The sequence below is a fragment of the Panthera leo genome, chromosome D3 (genome assembly GCF_018350215.1).
Source record: "Panthera leo isolate Ple1 chromosome D3, P.leo_Ple1_pat1.1, whole genome shotgun sequence".
Classification (NCBI taxonomy): domain Eukaryota; kingdom Metazoa; phylum Chordata; class Mammalia; order Carnivora; family Felidae; genus Panthera; species Panthera leo.
In genome coordinates this window covers 6,598,275-6,624,712 of record NC_056690.1, presented here as the reverse complement: position 1 = coordinate 6,624,712, position 26,438 = coordinate 6,598,275, and the positions used below count along the sequence as shown (strand labels likewise).

The window sequence follows — 26,438 nt, the reverse complement described above, 5'->3', positions numbered from 1 at the left end:
GAGGCTAAGAGACGTGGAATGACTTGTTCAAGGTACACAGCTTCAAGTGGCAGAGCTCAACCTGTACTCGAGATCCTGTTGGACTCTGGGACCTGTTCAGTCCACAGCATGAAGACACCTTGGCATAAGGCAGGTACTCGGTACTTATTGAGCAAATAAATGGGTTCTAGTCCCAACTCTGTGACCAGTTCCCTCTCATCCTGGACAAGTCACTTCTCTCTGGTCTCAATTTCCAAAACTATAAGGGGAGATGGGGCTACCTATCTGTCTAAGGCCTGGTGTAGTGGGCTAAAGGGCCCCCCAAAATTCACATCCACCCAGAACCTTAGAATGTGGCTTTATGGTCGCCTGGGGTGGCTCAGTCGGTTAAGCGTCTGACTTTGTCTCAGATCGTGATCTCGCCGTTCATGAATTCGAGCCCCGCATTGGACTCACGGCTGTCAGCGCAGAGCCCACTTTGGATCCTCTGTTACTCCCTCTCGCTCTGCTCAACCCTCTCTGAATCTCTCTCTCTCAAAATAAAGAAACTTAAAAAAAAAAAAAAGAAAAGAAAACAAAGAAAGCAACTTAAAAAAAAAAGGAATGTAGTTTTATTTGGAAATAGCATCTTCGCAGATATAATTCGTTAAGATGAAGTCACACCGGATTAAGGTGGGTCCTAAATCCAAGGACCATGTCCTTAAAAGACAGACTAAAGGGATGTAGCCACTAGCCAATGAAGCTGGCCGCCACCAGAGGCTGGAGGGGAGCAAGGCAGAATCCTCAGAGGGAGAGAGGGCCTTCAAAGGGAGCAGGCCCTGCGGACACCTTGATTTCAGACTTCTGGCCTCCAGAAGCAAGAGAGAATACATGTCTCTTGTTTTAAGCCCCACCCCCCCTCCCCCCCCAGGAAACGAACACATCTAGGGTTTGTGGTGACTCAGTGTGAAGGGGACACACAGGTCACAGGAGCCAGGGCCACAAGCAGTCTCTGAAGGCTGAGGTGGGGCACCCAGCCTGCCAGGGAGCTGAGGGTGGAGAAGAGGCAGGGAGGGACAAGGAGCAGGGGTAGGGAAGGTCCCATCCGGCCTCAGTGGGTGACCCGGCCTGAGCTGTCCTCAGACTCCTAGCCAGGGAAAGCCACCATGTCCACTCCCAAGGCTCTAGGGGGGCTCCTTCTTGGCTTCCTCCAGACCCCAGGGCCCCAGGCGTTCCTGGTCTTGTGGCCGCATCACTCGGCTCTCTGCCTCCACCATCACATCACTGTGTCTCTTTCTGTCCTCTCCTCTTCATAATTATAGGGACAATGAGTCATTCAATTTAGGGCCCATTCTGTCTTGTCCTTAGATAAGGTCATGGTCTAACATCTGGATGGACATGAATTTGGGGGGACACTGGCCAACCAGCTGAGCAAGCCGTTATGGTCACTCATGCAGGATGGATACCATGGGCCACTTGGGGGCACAAAGGCCACTGTTAGCAGTGGCAGAGCCCCAGGACCCAGACTGGCAGTGCTCTGTACTCCCTGAACAGCACTTTGTTGTCTCTGCACAGTAAAGATTAGCTGAATGAGGGCGCCTGGGTGGCTCAGTCAGTTGAGTGCCCAACTCTTGATTTCAGCTCAGGTCATGACCTCACAGTCCATGGGATCAAGCCCTGTGTCAGGCTCCATGCTGACAGTGTGGAGCCTGCTTGGGATTCTCCCTCCCTCTCTCTCTGCCCCACCTCTGCTCTCTCTCTCTTTCTCTCTCTCAAAATAAATAAACAAAAAAAAATTAGCTGAATGAGCAAAAATGGATTCTGCTCTCAACTATCGCCAGTTCCATCTGAGTCTGGGCACCCCCTTCAACTTTGAAGCTAACACCCTAAAGGGCTGAACCCCTGGTTCCCCTTGACAATGGCATCTGAGGGGGTGCTCAGTCCCCTGGCACAGCTGAGGCTCTCGGTCATGCCACTTAGGAGAGCTCTTCTCGAAACGTGCTGACCTTCTCTGCTCGCACCGAAAGTCACCACCCCCATCCCTGCCAGTCGTCCCTGCCAGGCTCCCTGCACTGTGGAGCCTCCCAGGGAGACCGAGTTAGGGTGGCAGAGATAAGCCCAGGTCCCCAGGGGCATACACGTGCCCAGGGTGAGGCCTCACCCATGACCCCTACCCACCAGCTGGGGCTGAGTTGGGGAACTTCACCTCCCTACCCGTCTCTATCTCTGGGGCCTGGGGGCTGCACAGGAGGGGCCTGGTGCAGAAAAAGCACAGACCCTACGAATGATAGGGGTGAAGGACCCAAGACCAAGAATGCTCCAGGACTCCCGTAAAAGTGGCAGCTCTCAGAGCTGTCCAGGGTCCTGGCCAAACCACCTCGGATTCCTCCCTCTGAGGCAAGCATCTGCTGAACACTTCTATGGATGACAGAAGTCTCTCTCCCAGCCAGCCCAACTTTTTTTCTTTTCTTCTTATTCTTCCTCCTCCTCTCCTCCTCTTCTCCTTCTCCCTCTTCCTTGCCTTGAACAACATGTATTTTGCTTGGACACTGGTCAGGCACATCACGAGGCAGCTTGACACGTGAGCTCATCCCATCTTGTTCATGACCCCATGGAGGAGGAGGCTGGCTAGTGAGAGCAGAACGCAGGCCCGTTGCTAGCTGCCACTCTAGCTGGTAAGCAGGGTCTGGAGGAAATGAACTAAAGTCTTGCTCTTCTTTCCACAAAACCACAGCTGCCTTCCTTGAGGGCCTATCCATCCTCCTCAACTGGCCCAGTTCCCAGTGGACGCACTCTTGGAGCAGCGGCCCTAAGCCCACACGAACATCCGCTCCCTGTCTCCCGGCCTGTATGCAGTAAACTGCCTGTGTGCCCACCTCCCCACAGGCGCTCCTGGAGAGGAGCAAGTGCTTTTACATTCTCCTCTGGAACCCAGCCTTCGGCCCAGGCTGAGCACAGAAAAGTCCGTGCATTTCACTTAGTGTTTTAAGAGCTCTACTGAGATACGACTGGCATGCAACAAACGGTACATACACAAAAATACAGCTGGTGAGCTCTGACGCATGTTCGCGGCTGTGAAACCATCAAACAACGGAGATGATATGCTCGTCCATCACCCCCCACGGTGGGTGGAGCCCCCAGAAGTGCTGGGGCCAGTGGCGGGTAAGAAAGTGTCAGGGCAGGAGCAGGGGAGGGCAGCCTTGAGAGACAGACAGGTGTCATAGTAGGGCTTGGATGAGTGAACGCACACAGGCGGCCCTGCGCCCATAGCAGGTATCGTGGAGGAGGCTATGGGATAGTTAACATTAACTGGAGGCATAAGGATGTTTTAAAAAAAACAAAATACCGGGCGCCTGGGTGGCTCAGTTGGTTAAGTGTCTGACTTCAGCTGAGGTCACGATCTCATGGTTCGTGGGTTCGAGCCCAGCATCAGGCTCTGTGCTGACAGCTCGGAGCCTGCAGCCTGCTTCGGATTCTGTGTCTCCCTCTCTCTCTGCCCCTCCCCTGCTCATGCTCATGCTCTGTCTCTGTCTCTCAAAAATAAATAAACGTTAAAAAATTAAAAAAAAAAAAGAACAAACTATCTCAATAAAGGGGGGTGGGGATAGCAGGTGCCTCTAAGGAGACCAGTCGGAGGTGATCACATGCTCAAGAAAGCTTTGGGATGTCCTAGGAGCTAAAAGTCAGTCCCTGGATCCTGATGGGCCCTCCACCAGCTGACAGGCACATGGAGGGGCTGCCTGCCAGGGTCTGGGCTCCCCTGGCTGGGACGGGAATTGGGAAGCCGCAGGACAAATAGCGTCGTTGAATAGGCTGAGCAATTTCCAGACAGCTCAGAGCTGGGGGGCTGAGTGAGCTAAGTCCCTTCTCTCCTTGATCTCTAGGAATAATTACGAGGTAAGTGGTTCAAGAGGGAATCGAGTGGCACTCCTGAAGCCGCATGGAGCCAACAGCCCCTGCCAGAGAGGCCAGTTCACCTTCCATTCTCTTCCTCATCAAGCTCCCCAAGCTGGGGGCACCTGGTCAAACTCTGGTAGCTTCACAGAGCTCCTCTCAGAAGGGCCTGGGGGCCTGGGCTCCGCAGGGAGCTTGTTACTAACTCCCCAGACCCGGGTTGAAGGGTGAGCACCCACCAAGCAAAGCCAGGGGCAGAGGTGGAGCCCTGCCGGCAGGGGCCCATGTGACACTGTGTGACACCGTGGGACACCATGTGACACGATGATCCACGGGCTGCACCAAGGCATCCTGATGCCCGGAAGAGCAGAGCCAGGTGAGAGCTGGTTCGTAATCAGACTCCCAACTGGGAGGAAAGCTGCCAGGTCAGGCAAAGGGCTGGGGCACTGAGGCTGAGCAAGACGCTGGCGGGGTAGCCGGGCGGGGGACCTCCACAGAGGAGCAGGAGCCCAGCAAGCAGGAGTTTGGTCACATCGAGGCCACGAGCAACCAGATCCTGGGTCTCCCCGTTCTGTGTTCCGGGTCAGCCAGGCTCTGAGTAGGGCTCCGGGTGTGTGGGAGTGGGAGGGGTGGGGCATGGCATTCTCTGGCTTGTCACAGGAATCTGTCACCCTGAAATCCGTCTGTGACTCTGTAAACCAGCCACATAGTAGATGCCACTGTCTTGCAGCCTAGAGTAGTGAGGAAAGTGTGGAGCCAAGAATGGGGAAACTGGCCAGGTGCTCCCAGGCAAGTCGCTTAACTTCTTTGGACCTCACACCTTCCTGTCTGTCAAGTGGGTTGCTATGGACTGAATTTCTGTGCCCCCTCCAAATTCATACTGAAGCCCCTAACCTCCAATGTGATGGTACTAGGTCAGGCTTTGGGAGGTGACTAGGTCATGAGGACAGAGCCCTCCTAACGGGATTCGTGCCCTTACAGAAGAGACTCCAGAGGACTCCCTTGCCCCCTCACCCACCATCGAGGACACGGTGAGAAAGAAGGTGGCCATCTGTAAGCCAGGAGGAGGGCCCTTACCAGACACCAGCTCTGTTAGCAACTTGACCTTGGGCTTCCAGCCTTCAGAACCGTGAGAAACAAATGTCTGTTGTTTCAGCCCCCTGGTCTGTGTTCTTTGTTAAAGCGGCCCAAGCTGACTATACGCACGGATAACATCTGAATCAGTGAGAGGACGGGTATTAAGTGCAAAGGGCGTCAGCACTGCCAGCGCCGTGAATACAGGGCTGGCGGGACAGGCCAATGCCACAAACACCCACGGCACTCCGCTGTGTTCCTGGCATCGGGCTGGGAAGCCACAACGCCCGGGCAACTGAGACACTTACCAGGAGCCTACTGAGCAGACACTGCCGTGGAGACCACAGTGCCGCCCCACCCCACCCAAGGGTTCGAGAGCCATCTGTACGCCCGGCGTGGCCTGCCCTGGCCCCAAGACCCACCTGTATCATGTATAGCTGGGCGATGCGGTACTCCTCCACGGTCATGGGCAGAGGAATCCGATATTCCTTTATGATCATCTTGGAGTCCAAGCCTTCCCGTCGATGGGGAACTGCGTGTTGGGACTTCTAGGCGAGGTTCCTTAAATAACCATGACAAAATTCACCAAGGACCCCTGGGAGAGAAAGAGAGAGCAGGAGAGTCACTTCCTGCAAGACTGGTGGGCACAGCAGCACAGAGGACGGGCCTGGTCTTGACTCCACCGTGAGCCTACGGTGTGACCTTGAACAAGTTCCCTCACCTCCCCAGCCTTCACTTTCCTTGTTTGCTGAGCAATCTTGTAGACGACGTGTGAACTCTTATCAGCCGTGGGGTAAATAAAAGACTGTCATCCCACTAGTGAGGGCCAGGCGGCGGGAGGGTGTCACACCCCCTAAGCGTGAAGAGCACTGTGCTCTCGTTTCACACACTGTTCCTGTTCCGGCAAGAGCAGCCCCGTGCTCTGGAGTAGCTGCAGGCAGACACGGTGACGGCAGATGGCCACGGGAAAGAAGGGAGGGCACACAAAAGGATGAAAAACCCAGGTGAGAAATTTAAAAATCAGCAGTCTGCGGGGCGCCTGGGTGGCTCAGTCAGTTAAGTGTTCGACTTCGGCTCAGGTTATGATCTCACGGTCCGTGAGTTCGAGCCCCGTGTCGGGCTCCGTGCTGACAGCTCGGAGCCTGGAGCCTGCTTCGGATTCTGTGTCTGCCTCTCTCTCTGCCCCTCTCCTGCTCACGCTCTATCTCTCTCTGCCTCTTAAAAAATGAATAAACGTTAAAAAAAATTAAAAATCAGCAGTCTGGGACCCTTCGGTGTCGGGGCCATCAGTTCCATTCATGTCACCAGACACAGAGGGCACGGCTGCCTCCTGGCAGGAGATCTGGACTTATCCAAAAGAGGTGATCTCAGTGTGGTTTTAGCTCAATCCAGCAAGTACTTATTGGCATCTGTTCTGCTGCCGACCCAGCCTAGGTCTTGGAAGTAGAAGAGATAAGTGAGATAAGTGGGTGGACTGCATCGCATGTGAGTTCTAGCTCAGTAAGACTACTTAAAAAATAAACAGTGTACCCATGGAAGCTTCTCTCTAAGATGACAAAGAATACTTTTGAGGGAGATGTGCACCGAGAGCAATCAAATGTAAAAACAAACAAGCAAGGCTTGGAGGCATACTCTCAGTGATCTGGAAAATGGAATTACCCGTCACAACCCTTCCCCTAGATGGTGGGGGCTTTGCTGTGGTTACCCCCAGAGAGGTTACACACTGCTAAATGGAAGGTGAGTGAAGGCTTCCAAGATGGACAGTGGCAGAATCAGGATAGCATTTCAGAGGGACCACGCCAGGGACAGCAGTCGGTGGAGATTCATGGTGACACTGGGTAAATGATAAGAGCGAGGGTCTGGCCAGGCAGGCAGCCTCCCTGGGGCACCATCTGTCCGAGGCCTGAGCGTCACCCAGGCACTAAGGGACTACTGGCTATGTAATGAGATTGGGGGAAAAGAATGTACCAGAACTCGTGGAACGATCAGCATGTAGGGTTGAAAGAAATTCTTTAATAAGCCACCCAGGGAGAGAGACTGAGAGGTGGGGGGTGTTACATAAATAAGTCAGAGATGGCCACTGTATTATTAGCCTCAAATGACCCCTATGTTACTCACTTCTGCACAGCAGGTGGGACCGTTAGCCCAAAGCCCCAGCACAAGCTCTCACGCGTCCAACTGCTTTAAATACAGTCCAAATAAACATCTTTTTAGCTAACTAGAGGTCATCTCCTTTACATAACCCACGAAGCTGCACCCCACATTTGCTGGCCATAGAAAAGACAAAGCCGGGGGCAACAAAACACCACAGACAGGGAGGCTCCCCATCAGACTTCTGAGTGATGTCACCAGACACGTGAGCGCCCTGTCTGACTCTCCTTCCCCTCCTGGGTGGGGGTCGCACGCCACTGCATTTGCAAGGCCTCATGCTGGGAGGGACTTTCTCAGGCAACCTGTCCAGATGCCACAGGGTAACACTTGTTGTTACACACTTGTTGTTACAGCCCCCCGCCCCCCTCCGGGTCCTGTCGCCTCCCTCATCAACCCAAAGCCCTGAACTTACCACAGAGAGGAGGGGGTTGAACTTTCCAGAGTTTACACTCAAGAGCATTGCTAACCTTCGTCCAAGGTAGATGGGTGCAGCCTGCAGCTGAGAGGGCCCGTGGGTTCGAGCCCAAGCTGACACTGTCCAGGACGAGAAAGCAGAGGCTGTGGGCTGCCCCCACTCAGCTCTGAGACCCACCCGCCCCGAGGCCCACAGATCTCTGCGCAAGTCTGGCTAGAAGCTGAGGCCACTGGAGACAGAGGTGATGGCCCCAGAGTCCCTACAGTGTCACCTCCTCCCACGAGAGACTGGGATCAGCCAGGTGGCAGCACATCCAAGCCGACACCTGGAGCAACTTTCAAGTGGCCGACAGGGTAGGACAGGCACTGGATATGGGGACCTTCCTGACACAAAGGAGAGAGACCCACACGCTTGGGAGAAGCTCGATGCGATGAGGCCTGGAGACAAGAAGAGGAAGGATGAGGTTCAATAAGGGCCGTGCTTCCAAGGCTTTTCCACCTGGTCTTCTTTCAAGCCCAGCATCACCTTGCTGGGAAGGTACTAGACGCCCGTCACAGAACAGCAACTTAGCCAGTTGCTAAGCGTCAGGCATCGTGCCCTGCACGACACGGTGGCATGCACACCGATGTCTAGGGGGCCTCAGGGGGCCTCTTCTGCAACCCAGGACAAGTGCAATGACCCACGATGACTTTGGGCAAGTCCCACTGCATCACCTCAATAACAAAGAAGTCAGATGCAATCCCTAAGTGTTCTTGAGAAACTGTGGGAGTCTAAGCAATCTGACCTTTGGTGATCTTAAAGCCTCCACGGAAAGTGACCTGCCTGTGCTCGCCTGCTCACAAGTCAGACCAAGTGCCCATGCAAAGCCAGGGGCAACGCCTGGGGCTGACCAGCGGTGCCGGCCCCATGACGGCCAGGAGATGAGCGGACCGTGTGAACGCTCGGGATACAGCTCCAACTGCCACTGGGTGAGAGACCGGGTTTCTGCCTGTGCAACACCAGAACTCAGAGGTGGGTGCACAGACAGACAGAAGGAAAGAACAGAGTGCCGCACAGTTAGAGATCAGTGCACGGGGACTAAGAACAGGTCAGAGGGATCAGACCTCTGCGAGACCTGGGACATCGCAGGTGGAGCCCCAGTCTGGGATCTGAGTTCAAAACCTGACAATGCCTTGATTGACCATGGTCCCCCAGGACGACTGACGGGGCCTGCTGAGACTCGGTGTCTCCATACAGCAAATGGGGATAACATCATCTGCCTTCCAGAGTTGCCAGTGTCCCCACGATGACAAAAGTGGACCAGCCAGGGGTGGTGTTTGTCAGTGCAGAGGGGGGACTAGGGAAAGGCTTCAGGGAAGGTGGAGCTTTATAGTAACAGGAGCGGGGGCTTCCTGGGACCCGAGGTATCCTCAGCAGACATGGACGTGCTGCAGAACAAGCCGAGCAAAGGCCCTGAGGCGTAAATGTGCCACACTATCACAGTGACCTCCCACTACTGTGCCCCAGCACTGTCACGCCACATGCTGGGTTTGGGGCTGTGCGAATGCACGGAGGCCACCCCACAGTCACTGACCACAGGAAAGGGTGGCGTTCAAGGCTGAGATGAGGCCATGCCCTGCAGCCGAGTGCCCATGATGTTCAGTGGGACAGGAGCAGAGTGACAAGAGACCATCATGTGCTTCCAGGAGTGCTCTCCTTCCGAGGGACAAGAGACACACTCCTCAGACAAGGTCTGAGCATAAAGCATGAACTTCATAACCAGAATTTCCACAGGCAAGCAAATGTTATCCTTTGAAGCAGCCCCTGGTGCAGGTGTGCGGTCCCCCATGTCCGCCGGGGGTCCCCTCTGGAAGCCCTCAGAGCTCTGCACCCCTTCAGGAAGCTCCCAGTGAGAGGAGCCGGACTCAGGAGATGGCCACGGGTGATCTCTCAGTGCTGGCCACATTGGGTGTTGTCTTTCAAGCTGATCACTCTAAAGGGGTCTCGTCAAGGACCAGCATTTTATTTAGTTAAGAAAGAAAGTCAGGCCTGTTTCTTTACAGCTACACCCTCACCAGTGGGTTCGGGAATCCATCCTGACTTCCTGTTGAAGACGGTGGGGTAGGAGCATTTCTGTTCTACCGTCCTCCCTCAAAAACAACACAAACTACAGAGACAGGGGAGTCCTCGTGGCTGATGAAATAAGGCAATCACTATTCCCCCAAACCACAGACACCATGAAGTCTGAACTGGAAGAAAGGAACATGCTGACAGCTTACACATGCCTCTTCCTTGGACCCCCAAGTAAATATCACTTCTTGAAAGTCATGGCCACGATCCTCCTGCTGGAATGAAGAAATAGGATTGTGGATGCCACCCAGGTGAGGGGAGGCATCTCCCTGTCTTGTTTTTCAAAAGAAAAAACTTCTTATAAGTTTATTTTGAGAGAGAGAGAGTGAGCACAAGCAGGGGAGGGGCAGAGAGAGAAGGAGAGAGAGAGAATCCCAACCCGGCTCTGCGCTCTCAGCACAGAGCCCAAGGTGGGGCTCAAACTCACGAACCATGAGATCACGACCTCAGCCAACATCAAAAGTCGGATGCTAAACTGATTGAGCCACCCAGGCACCCCCAAAAGAAAAATGTTTTATTTGAAGTATTACATACATACAAAAAATGCATGTATCATAAGTACAGATATATTTTCACAAACTGAACACAACTGTAGGACCAGCAAGGATCGAGAAACAGGAAGTTAACAACCCAGAAGTCCCCTATGGGTCTCCTTCTAGTCATAGCTCCTCAACTGTGGACAACCACTCTCCTGCCATTTGCTTCTTTTGTACTTTAATGAATTGCCAATATCCAGTTGTCTTTGGGTGATTTCATACAGAAGCATACTATATGTGTTTTTGATCCTGGCTTCTTTTGACCATGATGCTCATGTGATTCGTCCAAATTTTTGCATGTGGCTGTAGATTGTTCTCATTGCTGTCTAGTATTTCATTGAATGGATGTACTATAATCGACTTAACTGTTCCATTGTTGATGGGAATTTGGTGATTTCCAATTTGAGGCTGATGGGACTAGTGCTGCTGTGAACAACTGAGCGCATGTAGAGGTGCGATTTTACATTGTGGGATGGAATTGGTGTGGGAATTGATGGGAAATCACACCAATGGGCCATTTCTATGACAGAACCTCGTTTTCCAGCTAAAACAGATACTGGGAGTGAAGTGAGGCTGGGGAGAGAAAAGGGACAGCAAGGGGTTGGTCATAACATGGACAGCCAGTGATGTAAAGAGCTTTGCTGACAACCATTATGACCGTGGACCCTGAAACACGAGAGAAACCGAATCCCTAGGCAGAAGATAAATAACAGCTCTGGCCAGAGAGCCTTCCAGACAGTAAGTAAGCCCATAGTGCATCTGCTCTGGACCACTCCCACATTTTCACATGCTGCTATTTGGAAGGTGGTTAAAGAATAATAATCACAAAGGAACTCACATGGGCCCTATGGCATTAAGGGTGGGGGGCAAATGAAGAAGAACACACATCATGAGGAATTGTCCAGAGAAATACAGAAAGACTTCAGAAAATCAGTTCACAGACCCAGAGAAACTACAGATATAATCTCTTAAGAACTGGTAGGGGCAGAGGCACTTGGTGGCTCAGTTGATTAAGCATCTGGCTCAGGTCATGATCTCATGTTTCATGCGTTCAACCCCCATATTCCTGCTTAGGATTCTCTCTCCCTCCCTTTCTTCCCTTACTTTTCTCAAAATAAATAAACTTAAAATTTTTAAATAAAAAAATAAAAAGAACTGACAGGGTCAGATGAGTGGAAAAAAAGACACACAGAAATTTTAAAAAGAAATGATTTGAGGGGCACCTGGGTGGCTCAGTTGATTAAGCATCCAACTCTTCATTTGGGCTCAGGTCATGATCTCATGGTTCATGGGTTCGAGCCCCACATCGGGCTCTATGCTGACAGCATGGATCCTGCTTGGGATTCTGTCTCCCTCTCTCTCTGTCCCTCCCCTGCTCGCTCTCTCTATCTCTCTCTCTCAAAAAACAAATAAATAAACATTAAAAAAAAGTTTAAAAAATTTAAACGAATTTAAAAAATTTAAAAAATAAATGAAAAAAATGTAAAAAAAAAAGGAAATTATTTGACAACAGAAAGAGATGAAAGCTGAAAAGTGAGTTAGTGGAGCTCAGGGGAAAATGAGAAAGAAAAATAAATACATCACATATTTAAAAAAAACCCATATGATAAGCAATGAATAAATGATGAAGCAGAGCATAAACAACTAGAGAGTTCTGGTGAGTGGGCTGCAAGAAATCACACAAAATTAAATGGAGAAGACTAATAAGACAAAAATGACAGATATACATATCTGTCATATACATATACACTGGTGAAGAAAACAGAATAATATACACTGGTGAAGAAAACAGAATAATAGAACAGGAGGAAAAGTATTCAAATATATAATGGAAAATCCCCTGAAAAACAAAACAAAAACAAAAACAAAACTTGGCTCTACAAATTAACTGCCATTCACTGGCCCAGGAAACTCAATGGTGTAATTAACACCAAGGCATCTTTAAAAAGGTCCTGATCTTAAAGGATAAAGAAAGAACCATATAACTAGGGGGGCAGAAAGGTGAATTGAGAATTAGAATCCTCCATAGCAACCCAATTTCAGAAAACAGTGGAGCAATATCTACAGAGTTGTGAGAGAAAGAAATTATGAACCAGAATTTTATACCCAACAAAACTGTCCTTTGAGTATAAAGTTAATGGACATTCTATAACATAAATTTAGACGCTTAGGCATCCATAAGGTCTTAAAAAATTACTTCATGCTGAAATCCAGCCAACCAAAATAAGTTCATCAATGGAAGAATCCTGGTGAATACTGAATTAATATTTTTGAAATTGGAGCAATTATTGTTTTTGAATAGAATATAAAAACCTTGGCAATGTACACAAATAATAACAAAAATTGAAAGTGGACAGAGGTGGATGGCATGAAAGTTGATTCATTATATAGATTTAAAACTTAATAAGGGATGAATAGTCAGAGCACAGGGGTTTTTAGGGCAGTGGAACTATTCTGTATGATACTATAAAGGTGGATACATATCATTATACATTCGTCAAAACTCAGAGAGTATACAACACAATGCAAACCATGGACTTTGGGTGATAATGATGTCCTGATATAGGTTTATCAATTGTGACAAATGTGCCACTCTGGTGGGGGATGTTGACAGTGGGGGTGGCTGTGCACGTGGGGGCAGGGGAGTATATGGGAGTTCTCTGTACTATCCTCTCAGTTTTGCTGTGAACCTAAAACTTCTTTTAAAAATACAGTGTATTGATTAAAAAAAAATGATTCTAACCTATTAAAAGTTTTCTCTCATGGACTTCAAGCTATATTACAAAGCTGTAATCATCAAGACAGTATGGTACTGGCCCAAAAACAGACACTCAGATCAATGGGACAGAATGCAGAACCCAGAAGTGGACCCACAAACATATGGCCAATTAATCTTTGACAAAGCAGGAAAGAATATCCAATGGAATCAACACAGTCTCTTCAGCAAGTGGTGCTGGGAAAACTGGACAGCGACTTGCAGAAAAATGAACCTGGACCACTTTCTTACACCATACACAAAAAGAAACTCAAAATGGATGAAAGACCAAATGTAAGACAGGAAGCCAACAAAGTCCTCAAAGAGAAAGCAGGCAAAACCTCTTTGATCTTGGCCGCAGCAACTTCTTACTCAACATGTCTCCAGAGGCAAGGGAAACAAAAGCAAAAATGAACTACTGGGACCTCATCAAAATAAAAAGCTTCTGCACAGCGAAGGAAACAATCAGCACAACTAAAAGGCAACCGACAGAATGGGAGAAGATATTTGCAAATGACATATCAGATAAAGGGTTAGTATCCAAAATCTATAAAGAACTTATCAAACTCCACACCCAAAAAACAAATAATCCAGTGAAGAAATGGGCAAAAGACATGAACAGACACTTCTTCAAAGAAGACATCCAGATGGCTAACAGACACATGAAAAAATGCTCGACATCCGTCATCATCAGGGAAATACAAATCAAAATCACAATGAAATACCACCTCACACCTGTCAGAATGGCTAAAATGAACAACTCAGGCAACAACAGATGTTGGTGAGGATGTGGAGAAAGAGGATCTCTTTTGCACTGCTGGTGGGAATGCAAACTGGTACAGCCACTCTGGAAAACAGTCTGGAGGTTCCTCAAAACTTTAAAAATAGAACTACCCTACGACCCAGCAATGACACTACTAGGTATTTATCCAAGGGATACAGGTATGCTGTTTCGAAGGGGCACATGAACCCCAATGTTTACAGCAGCACTATCAGCAATAACCAAAGTATGGAAAGAGCCAAAATGTCCATCGATGGATGAATGGATAAAGAAGATGTGGTGTGTGTGTGTGTGTGTGTGTGTGTGTGTGTGTGTTTGTGTGTGTACATATATATATATCATACACCCCCCCCCACAATGGAGTATTACTCGGCAATCAAAAAGAATGAAATCTTGCCATTTGCAACTACGTGGATGGAACTAGAGGGTATTATGCTAAGCGAAATTAGTCAGAGAAAGACAAATATCATACGACTTCACTCATATGAGGGCTTTAAGACACAGAACAGATGAACACAAGGGACGGGAAGCAAAAATAATATAAAAACAGGGAGGGGGACAAAACAGAAGAGACTCTTAAATATGGAGAACAGAGGGTTACTGGAGAGGGTGTGGGAGGGGGGACGGCCAAATGGGTAAGGGGCACTAAGGAATCTACTCCTGAAATCATTGTTGCACTATATGCTAATTTGGATGTAAATTTTAGAAAATGAAATAAAATAATTAAACAAAAGTTTTCTCTCAGAAAGCTAATTAAAGTTTACCAGAGGCTGGGGAGGGGGGAAACTGGGGAGGCATTGTGTACTGGTTATAGGATTTCTATTTGGGGAATGAGAACATTTGGGAAATAGGAGAGGAGATGGTTGCACAATACTATAAATGTACTAATGCCACAGAACTGGACACTTAACATGTTTGAAAGGGCAAATTTTGTGTTATATAATGACTACAATTTAAAAAAAAATAAGAATGTAGTATAAAAAACCCCACTGAATCACACACTTTAAATCAATGAATTGTATGGTATATGAATTGTATCTCAATAAAACTGTTTAAAAAGTTTTTCTCTTAAAAAAAAGTTTTTCTCTTTTCCCCATTAACTTTAAGGAACTTTTAGGAACTACTTATTATCACTTAAGATTAAGAAATGTGTTTCTCAAAAATAAACAAACATTTGGGGCACCTGGGTGGCTCAGTGAGTTAAGAAATGTGTTTCTGAAGTTTAGCAATTTCTTTCCATTTCATTTCAAAGACATACACAGGGATTTGTCTTCGGTTAAATTTAAGAAAATTAAACTTGACTTTTTATTTTAGAACTGCACGCAGGGGCACCTGGGTGGCTCAGTCAGTTAAGTGTCTGACTCTTGGTTTCAGCTCAGGTCATGATCTCACAGTTCATGGGATTGAGCCCCGTATCAGGCTCTGCACTGACAGTATGGAGCCTGCTTGGGATTCTCTCTCTCCTTCCCTCTCTCTCTCTCTCTCTGTCCCTCCCATGCTCACGCTCTCTTCCTCCCAAAATAAATAAATACTTAAAAAAACCAAAACAAAACTGCACACAGACTAAGATCCATTTTTTTTTAAAGTTATTACTACTCTGTATGTGTGTGTTTGTATAAAGAGTCTGAAATAATGCTCACTGGATGCTGGAGAGGGTTATCTCAGATCGGTGGAATTTGGGACAACTTTTACTTGTACTTTTCTTTGTTACTTGATGTTTTACAAGGCGCAGCAGCAGACTTTGAGTAGCATTTTGAGTACTAACCAAGGAAGGACAGTCAATGCAGTTGTTAAAACCGCGGACTTTGAGTCAGCCAGACCTTCCACCACCTCCCAGCTCTGACTGTGGGCAAACTGCTTAAACTCTTTGATCTTTCATTTTATCTTCCACAAAACAGCAAAATAGTAGGTGAGAACAGCACCTGCCCTGTTGGGCTGTCTTGTGGCTTAAATGACACGATGCACATAAAATGCTTGGCCCAGTTCCACCCGGTACTCAGCTAGCCATTAGGTGGTGTTAACGTGCTCGGCAGGGTCAGGCAGGCTGGGCCCTGGGCCTGGGCAGCTTTCTGGCTGTGCTGCTGACCTCAGGCACAGACACGAAGCCTACCACCATCAGGGAAAGACAGCCCAGCACCCAGGCACAGACATCGGAGGGACAAATGACCCCTTGGCAGGCCGGGTCTGCTTCCCAGACAGAATGTGAACCTGCTAGGCATGACACAGGGTCCCCGTGCTTTCCTCCTGGTTGAGCCTGGCGCAAGAGGGCGCAGCTGGAGCCCAGGCCAACGAGAGAAGGCAGTGTGACTTGTGTGCCTGCCTGTGCCCTGAGCCCCCTTCAACCAGCAGCCGAACCCTCAGACGATCTCATCACACCCACTCGGGTGCTCGCGAGACACCCATTTCATCTCTGTCCCCGCTGGAGTCGTGACGGGTTAGACAGGGTTATATTTTACTCCTTTCCACAGGGCAGCCCTCAGTGCCTGGCACGGTGAGACGGAAGAAAGGAAAACGGCTCCAGACGCCCTTCTTCGAGGGAAGCCAGGTGAGGAGTCTGAGTGACCGCTGTGCCCCCAGTGCACCCATACGCACATCCCCCCAGGCCCTCTCCAGGGAAGACAGGGACGGACCTTCCAATGGGCCTCATGCGTGGCACTTGGCCCCTGATCTGTAGAAAAGCCTTGGCTTTCCAGAACCTCCATATTCATGATCCCAGGCCCCATGTTAACCAGGGAGGAGACGGACAGGGCACCAGCAGGCATGGTAAGCAGGGAGGCAATGAGGGGAGAGCCCAGCTCTGGACAAGGCACAAGGTCCAGAGAGCTCCAGGCCAGGGCTCTGGCACAGGCAGACAGGGGGAAGGGCCATCACCCCCTCCTCCTCAGGCAGCCTGTCCCATCTGAACCCATATAGGAAGACAAAAAAAAAAGGAGTATGCAGATGACCAAAACACCTGGTTTTGCCTGAGGGGTCAAGGGCAGGACACATCTCAGGGCCTCCCAGGCTGGAAGCCCAAAGGTCTTCAGTGACCCCCCGGGCATGGTGGGGAAGGGGCTGGGGTGGCCAGGCTGAAGGGACTTTGGTGAAGCCTGGCGGGTTGCCGGGGCTGGGCTCAAGAGGGCAGGTGACACAGCGGGTGGGGAAGACCACTCTTTGAGCAAAGGCCGTGGCTGGGAGGGAAGCGAGAAAATTGAGTTTACGGAACTTAATCTGTTTTTCCACGATTAGCTGGGGTTTGACGTCACAGATGGAATTGAGGAGCGAGGCTGTGAGGAGACAAGGGGGATGGGATCTGTCCAAATGCAATTCAGCTGCATTCTGGCCATTAGGTCTGGGAGCAACTCTGAGCCAGGCCGTCGGAGCCTGCCTAGACATTTGTGACCGCGTGGAGGACGACTGGCAGCCTCAGAGCATCCGGAGCACCCCTTCTGGTTACCCTGGGTCTCTCCCCCACATCCTCCAGGAAAGCCCCCTTTCCTCTGCTCTCGGCTTCCCAAGTCTGCTGGCCCCTAATCAGGGGCAGAAGCAGGTAAGAGAACTTCACCTGCCCCCACGTGGGCATCTCTCCCCCACCATCCACATCTAGGGAAGGCAGGCTCCAGATGAATAGGGGACGACCCCCTTGTGCCCCAGGGACGTGCCTGCCAGGCCAGGGGTGGGGTGGGGGAGTGTGTGCATGAAGTTAGCACCCATGGGCTGCCTCTCTGTCCCTGGGGGTAGTAGGCACATCCCCCAGGGAAGTCTGGGCTGGAAGGAGCTGGGGGAGGGGGGTCCAATCCCTGCCCCCAAGGGTGTTCCATCTTTAGCTGTTAGATGTTGGACTTCCACCAAGATTTCTCTGGAGGAAAAGGTAAAGGACGTTCCCCCCACCCTCCACCACACCCCAGGTCAACGGTCACCTTATAAATGAGAGTGAGACCTGGATTTCACAGGTGGGAAGAGCCAGAGGACACAGCCTCACCCCCTGCTCTGGCCTGAGCAATGGAACCAGGACCCATGGAGCCCCAAAGCCTTGGGCACCCCTGCAGTTACTGACATCCCAGGGAAGGCCATAAATCCCGTCACCGTGCACCCGGAGGGCCAAGCTGGGGACCTCTGCCAAGCCACTGCAGGGCTTGGCCATGAGACCCCAAGGAACAGTGGCCGCTGGGGGCACTGCAGGGCAGGTGCTGCTCTGCGGGGCTAGGAGCTTGGGGTGGTAGGAGCGAGACCCTTAGGAAATGCTTGAGGGCTGTGTAGCTTTTCACCTGTAACACCTCAACCCGAATGGCAGCCAGGGGGTTCAGCGGGAGGGTTTTTCATGGCTGCGGTGCAGAAAGCAAGGCAGACCCAGAGAGGGTGGGTGCCCTGCCAAGGACTGCAAGCCAAGGGGTATCAGTGCCCTGATTTCCTGACTCCTACTCCCTTGACGAGCCCGCAAATTCCAACATCACTTGTGGGGGAAAGGGGAGAGGAGATTTGCACGTGGGGAACTGAAAACTGAGAGCCAGATCCTCTGGGCCAACATGAGGGGCTCGAGCCAGCACTCACCTCCTGCTCTGTACTGCTCGCCCTTGGGGGATCCTGCCGGCCACTGCTGCTCTGACTGTCACCACGCGGGCCTCCAGGGGGTGCTCCCCACAGTGAGCACTCAGCACAGCTCCAACAAGCCTGAGCTGTTTTAAGAAGGCCACCGGACACGTACATGTGACGAGGGAAACACAAATCCAGAGGGACCTCGCCTACCAGCCTGGTGGCAGGCGGTGGCTCACACAGCCATCGGCTGGGGGGGTCTCAGGGGCCTTCCACCCGGTGGTCGCCTTTCCCGGGCGGGCGCTGCACTTCAGCAGCAACATCCAGATCATTCCATGTCAGCAGTGCACGTGTCTGCTCACCGAAGGTCCTGCGTCTGGGCCTCCCAAGAGCGTGTTGGCCTTGGAGATGAGCACCGCTCTGGGGTAAGAATGCCCCCCAGCTACTGAGGCAGAAGAAGGGGGGACCCCTCAGGTGTTTGAAAGTGGGGGGCACCTCTAGGCGAGTGGGGCTCTGGTTACGCCGGTATCTGGCACAGAGCTTGGCCCAAAGCACCTTTGCTCATCAACCCCACCCCCACCCCCGGAAGAAGCAGCTTCGGGGCACCCGAGTTTGCTGAGAGGCAGAGCTGGGATTTCCCCCCAAACGGGTGATGGCCCCTCGTTACAACGGCAGTGTGACAGCGATAACCTAAGTAAGCGCCAGTGATAATCACAGCAGACGGTGCCGAGTGCCCACTTCTCAGGCCAGCCTGGGCTCCGGGTTACGACTGGACACCCCGGGTGGGCCCAGCACCCAGCAAGCTTACCTCTCTCCAATCCTCTTCTTTCTTTCCTCAAGTTCCCACCTTGGGTCAAGTCCCCCCACCCGCACCCGCTGCCCGTGACACGGGGAACTGACCTGCCGTCGGCCTGTGCCTTCCTACCGGAGTCTCCCCCGCCGCCAGCACGCAAACATGCGAGGATCGGCCCCCGTGTTTACAACACGCAAACAAAACCCCCACGGCTCTCTTAACCCCACCCCATCTCTCTGCTCCCCCTTTATAGCAAAACTCCTCCTAAGACTTAGCTACGCTCGCAGTTTCCATGTTCCTAATCTCTTTCAACCCACTACTCCGCTACAAAGGCACCGGTCGGGGCCGCCAGCGACCCCGGCGCGGCTAAGCCGATTCTCCGTGCTCCATCACGTCTCCACCTCCGTTACTTCCTGTATTTAACACCCACTGATGGAGCACGTGCAGGTGGCAGGCAGGTAGCCCAGCCCTTGGACAGACCTGCACACCCACCGACAAACCTCTGCTCGGAGCCCAGCGGATGCGAGACTCCAGTTGGCTCCAAGCTGATTGGCCATAAGCTATAGATTATGCTTCGGTTTTTGTTCCAAAAAAACACGGCCGGGATCGTGCAGCCTCGGCAAGTGGCCCCGTGGGGCTGACCTCCGATCTAGAGGGGCACAGACTCCGTGGTGGGGTTTAGGAGCCGGGGTCCCTAGTCCTGCCCGCTTTAGGGCAAGCTCTCATGGCTCGATACCCAAGGCTCTTTCTGCAGATGCTACAGCCCAGTGGGGGGCGGGTCCAGTGGAGTATTAAAGCCATTAGCTCTGAGAAACCGCCCACAGCTCCCCATAGTGCCTGGCACCGTGGTTCCCAAACTTGCCGGGGCCCAGGAACCAGGTGGAGGGCTCTTTGAAGGTACAGATCCCAGAAAAACTGAGAGGTCGGAGCCTTAGCCGCCTCCCTCCTCCCCCCACCCCGCCCCCGGTGAGGAGGTTGGAGGAGGAAACGTCCAGTCTGTCCAACACTGACTCTCCTGGAGGCCCCACCAGGGTCTCATCTTATCCCACCTCCCAACACACGCAAAACCACACTTTCTGCTCGCTCCCTTGGCGCATAAACCCCTTCGTCCGCTTTACATAGTCAGAGTTACTTAATCCTCACAACTGCCTTGTGTTAAATACATGACCCCCAGTTATCTATTTGTTTAATTGAGGTGCAATTCACGTGCCATACAATTCATCCTCTTAAAGTGTGCACTTCAGTAGTTTTTAGTATGTTTACAGAGCTGTGCAACCATCGCCACTCCCAAATTCCAGAACACTTCCTCACCCCGAAAGGAAACCCAGTAGCCGTGAGCACTCACTCTCTGTCCCCACCCCCACCCTCACCCCCACCAACTCGCTGGCACTCATTCATCCGCGTTCTGTCCCCGTGGGTTTGCACATCCCGGACGTTTCACATAAATGGATTCGCACCATGTGTGGCCTTTTCTGTCTGGCTTCTCTAACTTAGCATCATGTCTTTGAGGTTCATCCGCGCGGCCTGGATCCGTACCCCCTTCCTTTTTATGGCGGAATAACATCCTGCTTCATGGCTATGACATCCGTTTTTATAGCTGCAGAAACGATGGCTCCATGTCTTTGAAGTCCCTTGTCCCCCGCCCATCACTCAGTAAGGACCGGAGTCAAGTTTACCTTTCTGTGCAGCCAAGAGAAACGGCTCAAGAACTGAACAAACGTAACCACATTTACACCAATTTATATAAATGTATACCCTTAGCGTTATTAATAGTGCTTTATGGTTTATAAAAGCCTTTCGCTTTATACTCTTGCTTTTTCAGATCGATCCTCCAAGGTGGAAAAGACAAGTGTGCCCCATTTTTGGAAGGAACCAAGAGTTTAAGTGGTGTGTCCAAGGCCTGAGACATTTATTGATGGATTTATGGTGGCTGCATCAGAATCCAGATATAACGTAAGCTAACAGGAGAGCTTTAACACTTGTTTACAAAGATGCATGATTTAGAGAGGTGCTTTTATTTTCTCTTTTGGATTACTCTGTAGTGAATGCAAACCTTGCAGCCGAGGGAAAACCCACATAAAGTCCATCTGAGAGTGATTACTTGGTTTTAATTTAATGTTTCTGACCGATCCTGGAAATAAAGGTTGGTATTTCTTTCAAAATACAGACTCCTTGGTTCCAGCCCAAATCTTAACTGCATTGCTGAGGGAGGATAATTTGGATGATTTATTGAGGATAAAATCTCAACTTTATAACCTGCAGATAAGTTCCTTAAATCCAAGTTTCAATAAGCCCCTCCAACCTCCCCCCTCAGCAAGAACTCTTTTATTTTAATTTTTTAAACATTTTTATTCGTTTTTGAGAGACAGAGACAGAGTGCGAGTGGGGGAGGGGCAGAGAGAGGGACACACAGAAAACAAGCAGGCTCCAGGCTCTGAGCTGTCAGCACAGAGCCTGACGCGGGGCTCACATTCATGAACCATGAGATCACGACCTGAGCCGGAGTCAGATGCCTAACCAACTGAGCCAGCCAGGCGCCCCAAGAAATCGTATGCCGGCTTCCCTCTGAACTTCACGTATCCAGGGGTATTTACTGAGCCAGATGTCAGGATCTGTACCAAGTGCTAAGGTTCCGGGGGACCACAACAGAGCCCACTGGGAGCCTCTAGGCCACATGAAAAGACAGACATTGCCTGAGTTATCAAAGACCTGCTGGGGAATATTACTCACCCTTAAAAAGGAAGGAAGATGCTGACCCCCGGGCCGGGCCTGCCTGCCTCACCCTGCTCTAGCCACCCGGCATGCTTCCTTCTATTGGAATAACCCAGGTGAGTTCCTAACTCCAGCCTCTGCTGTGCCTGTTGAAGCCGGTACCTGAGACTCGGCACAGCTGGCTGCTTGCCGTGATACAGGCTCAACACCAGATGCCGTGCCCCTCCGGGGAGGACCCCACTGCTTACCACGCTCTCGAGCGATCTGATTTACTTGTACACAGCGCAGGCAACCCCACACTGGGGGCCTCGCCTGCCTCATTCCCAGCCGGAAGAAATTACAGCAAATCTGCCCTATTTGCCTTTTCATTCCCTGCAGGTGCTGGGGAGCAGGGGCCTGGCACTTAGTAGGTACTCAAGAAGGTTTGCTTGGTGAATGTTCAGGCAGATAATGCCACTAAGCAGCCAAAGTGCTAATTACAAACTGCTCTGTTAGCTGTTCCTCAGAGAAACTAAAAGATTCTCCAAGAATAGAGCCTTGCCGTCCCTGGAATAACAAACCCAGTTTCTTGATAGCGTCTGTGACTCAGACTGTTCACGGAGCCAGACTTGCCTCCCCCCTTCCTCCCCCCCTCCCCCCCCACCCTGTTCCCCCGAGAGTATGCAGGGGCATAAACCTCAGACACACAGAGGGCTGGATGCTGTTATCCATGGAGGGCATGGGGGGCATCCGGGGCCATCTCAACCCCTTTCCTACGGGGGTGTTTTGGGAAAGACAAGCGTGGCCTTGAGTGAGATCCAGAGATCCAGCAACACCCAGGGGCCCAAATATCTAACAGTGGCTGCCACCTGCTCTCAGATAGGCTCAGTGCATTACAATTTATCACACCAGGCCGCCACATTCTCGTTAGGAAGTCATTGTTTGGAAGTAGCCAGAGAAAGGTGGGAAGAGGAAAGCCGCGAGGGGCTGAGTCACTTGACGGGGCCACACAGCGAGTCAAGAGCGGGATGGAACCAGAATCCATATTTCCTGGCCTGTGATCCAGGCTTGACTTACTGTGCCCTTGGGTAAGCAAGGGTCCAAGCACCTCAGGCCACCAACAATTGGGTGCAAGTGCTCACTCGGTAGGGAGCAAGCAGGCCTGGTTCCATCCTGAGCCAAAAGGAGCAGCCAGTGTCCCGAGGGGGAGCTGTGTATGCTGTGTATGCTGTGTATGCACATGAAAATCCATGTGTCTGTACGACTCTGCCCAGGCCTCGCTCTATCTCACTGAGAAGCGTGGCCTTTACAGCCAGGCGTCCCAGGGCTGCCGGAGAACACTGTATGCCTGGAAAATTGCCCAGCTCTTCTTTGCAGTGCTATTAGTTTCCCTTCATCGCCCCATAAAATCCTCCTGCCGATGATGGATGCCACCCCATCGTGGGAGGGAGGGAGGGAGGAAAGAAAACACAAAGGAAAAAAAAGCCCTCTGGTTAAACTTGGAAAACCCCATGGGCACATAACTTGGGAAAAGGCGGCATCAGAGGTAGTTGGGTTGCCCAGTTCAGCTGCACAGGCTGTGCACTGCCCAACTCCAAGAGATGACATTCTTGTGGACTATAAGATTGGCAGTCCCCTGAGTTGGGCAGTGCAGGGAAAGGGCCCTGCTTGATCTGGGGCAATGTTTTCAACAGTCTCAAGGTCCACTCCTCACTGAAACCTTGTCCTAGCATGAAGATCCTTCAATTCTCAGGAACCACCCTTTGGGTCAGAAGAACTGACCAAAATCGAAGGGGAATCAGGGTGAAGACTTTGGTATCTCTTGAGTCATTCTGGGGGCCAGGCTGGAATCTAGCTCCAAGCCTAGGACCTGACGGAAGAATTAGCTATCTTTTATGAGCTGAATCTCGCTTCTCCAGCACCCTCCTCTCTCTCCAAACCACTCTTATCTTTCACCAGTTCTGGAAAATTCTTAGCAATTCTCTCTCCAAACATGACTCGAGCTTATTTTTCTCTACTCTTTGTGGAATTCTAATCAGATGAAAGTCAGGTGTTTCCCTTCTCCATGTGTCTTATCTTTTCTATGGCTTCCTTCCCTTCCCTTTGCTGTTTTTTTTTTGTTTTTTTTTTTTTTGGATGATTTCTTCACATGTGGCTTCCAGTCACTAACTCCTGCTTCAGCTATGCCTACTCTCCTACTGAAGTTCTATTTGGTTCTTTTTCAGATCTGCTTCATCATTTTTTACAGCTTCTTATTCCCTGCCCGGTTTTCCAACCCTGCCTTCTATTTATTCAAACGCATCGAACAGTTATTTTCTCTTCTCTGCCTAAATATTGCTGTAGCTGAGGTCCCGAGGGTCTGTTTCTGCTGTGAATGGTTCGTGCTGGCTCTGGCTCTGGCTCATGGTGTCTCCTCTCTTCTGATGCTTCGTTATTTTTGAGGACGAACTGCTCATTTTCTGTGGAAGTTATGCGGAGAAAATCCTTTGAGACTCAGGACGAGGGTCTGTGCTTTCTGAGAAGATTTACATTTGCTTCAGCAAACGCCTGGGTTACTGCCTGTCTGAGACCACCCTCAACTCCCAGCTAGCAGTTGGTCTGAAGAATGGGTTGGGGGCATCCTCCAGAACAGATAACAAGTATATTTATTTGCTGGGCTGCTGTCACAAAGGACCACAAACTGGGTGGCTTTAAATAATACACTTATTCGCTGATGGTTCTGGAGGCCAGAAGTCTGAAATTAAGGTGTCAGTAAGGTCGGTTCCCTCTTAGCTTCTGGGAGTTGCTGGCGATCCTGGATCCTGGGCATTTTTCGGCTCCCTGCTGCATCTGCTGTCACGGGCCATTCTCTTTGTGTCTCTGGGTCCCTGTGTCTTCACAGGGACCTTCTTATAAGGTCCTTGTTACAAGACCTTGTAAATCCTTCTTATAAGGACGCCAGTCAGTGGACTTAGGACCCACTCAACTCCAGTAGAACCTTAACCTGATTACATCTGCAAAGACCCTATTTCCAAATAAGGTCACATATGCAGGTGGGGGGTGGGGAAGAGGGTACAATTCAAAGCACACTCTCCGTCAGGGTGTAACCTCTCTCAGCAGCCTGGACCTTATAATTTCTACAGTTTCTTCTCAGTGTCGCCTGGCGTTACAGTTTTCAGTCTATTCACTGCAGCACGCTGCCTTCCCTCTGTCACCCCAATAAAGGGGACGTGGCCTCCTGCGGCCCCACCTGTTGAACACCCTCAGGGACAGTACACAGGAAAGGACAGTGTGACAAGGTTCTCCCCGGACTCCCTCAGCAGCAAGCAAATGGCAAAGGTTGGTCTATTGTACGATAAGAACCACCTTAATTTTGAACAACTACTTAGGGGGGAAAAAAAAGCAAACAGTCAATACACTAAATTCGACGAAAAGTTCTAGTAACTAAATCCTCCTTCCACTCTTGGGATAAATCCTACCTGGTCATTCTTATATTATTCTTTTAATGTTTGGCTGAATTAAATGTTTTTTTTTTTTGTTTTGTTTTGTTTTCAAAAAGAATTCAGGTTTTTATTCAAAAGTGAGACTGGCCTGTAGTTTGGCTGAGTTATCCTCTGACTTTGATATGAGGGCTCCTTCACCTTTTTGTATGTTCCGAAATAGGCTATATAACACGAGTGTTATCGATTTATTGAAAGGGAAAGATTCTTGAAATCTTTGGGAGATTTCAGTCCTGTTTTAGGGGCAAATTTATTTTCTTGAGAAGCCAGTTTTGGTAGTTTTTATTTTCTTAGAAAGTCCTACATTTCACTTAGATTTTCTAATTAATTGGCGTAAAGGTGCATATAACAGTCTTTTTTTTTAAACGTTTATTTACTTTTGAGACAGAGACAGAGGATGAACGGGGGAGGGTCAGAGAGAGGGAGACACAGATTCTGAAACAGGCTCCAGGCTCTGAGCTGTCAGCACAGATCCTGACGCGGGGCTCGAACTCACGAGCCGTGAGATCATGGCCTGAGCTGAAGTCGGGCGCTTAACCGACTGAGCCACCCAGGCGCCCCCAGTCTTTTCTTTTTAAAATCTCTTCTGGAAAAAAAAATTTAAAAGACAACAAAAAAGGGGCACCTGGGTGGCTCAGTCGGTTAAGCATCTGACTTTGGCTCAGGCCATGATCTAACAGTTTGTGAGTTTGAGCCCCACATCAGTCCATGCTGTCAGCACAGAGCCCGCTTCAGATCCTCTGTCCTGCTTTCTCTGCCCCTCCCCTGTTTGTGTTCTCCCAAAAATACATAAATATTTTTAAAAATCCCTTCTGTAGTTATATTCTCTTTCTCGCTTGTGCCTTTTTTTTTTTTTACATCAGACTCACCAAAGTTGCGTTTCTTTTGTTAGTCTTTCCAAAGAACATGCTTTTAGAATTATTAATGAATTTTGTTTTCTGACTTCATGTGTAATGATATCTTTTTACCTTCTCTGAGTTTATTTTTCTAGCTTCTTGAATTGAAAGCTGACTTCAATAATGTTTAGTCTTGCTTGCCTCTTAATAAATGAATTTAGGGCTACAGATTGTCCTTTGACTACCAATTTGCCTTCACTCCATAGGTTTTATATTCAGTGGCCTATTCAGTTGGTTAAGCGTCGGACTTGGCTCAGGTCATGATCTCACAGCTTGTGGGTTCGAGCCCCGCGTCGGGCTCTGTGCTGACAGCTCAGAGCCTAGAGCCTGCTTCGGATTCTGTGTCTCCCTCTCTCTCTCTGCCCCTTTCCTGCTTGTGTGTTCTCTCTCTCTC

The 26,438-nt window shown here is 50.3% G+C and overlaps 1 protein-coding gene across 10 annotated transcripts in view; it reads right to left on the bottom strand.

Annotated features, from left to right (window-relative positions):
* Positions 1-26,438, bottom strand: part of PITPNM2 (phosphatidylinositol transfer protein membrane associated 2) — a 144,100-nt gene that overhangs the window by 29,729 nt on the left and 87,933 nt on the right. For all 10 annotated transcript variants that reach the window (XM_042909970.1, XM_042909975.1, XM_042909974.1 and 7 more), the window contains one exon: positions 5,349-5,521. In XM_042909970.1, coding sequence (XP_042765904.1) covers positions 5,349-5,426 — 78 coding nt within the window. In that variant the 5' untranslated portion in view covers positions 5,427-5,521. The remainder of the gene's footprint in view (positions 1-5,348; positions 5,522-26,438) is intronic.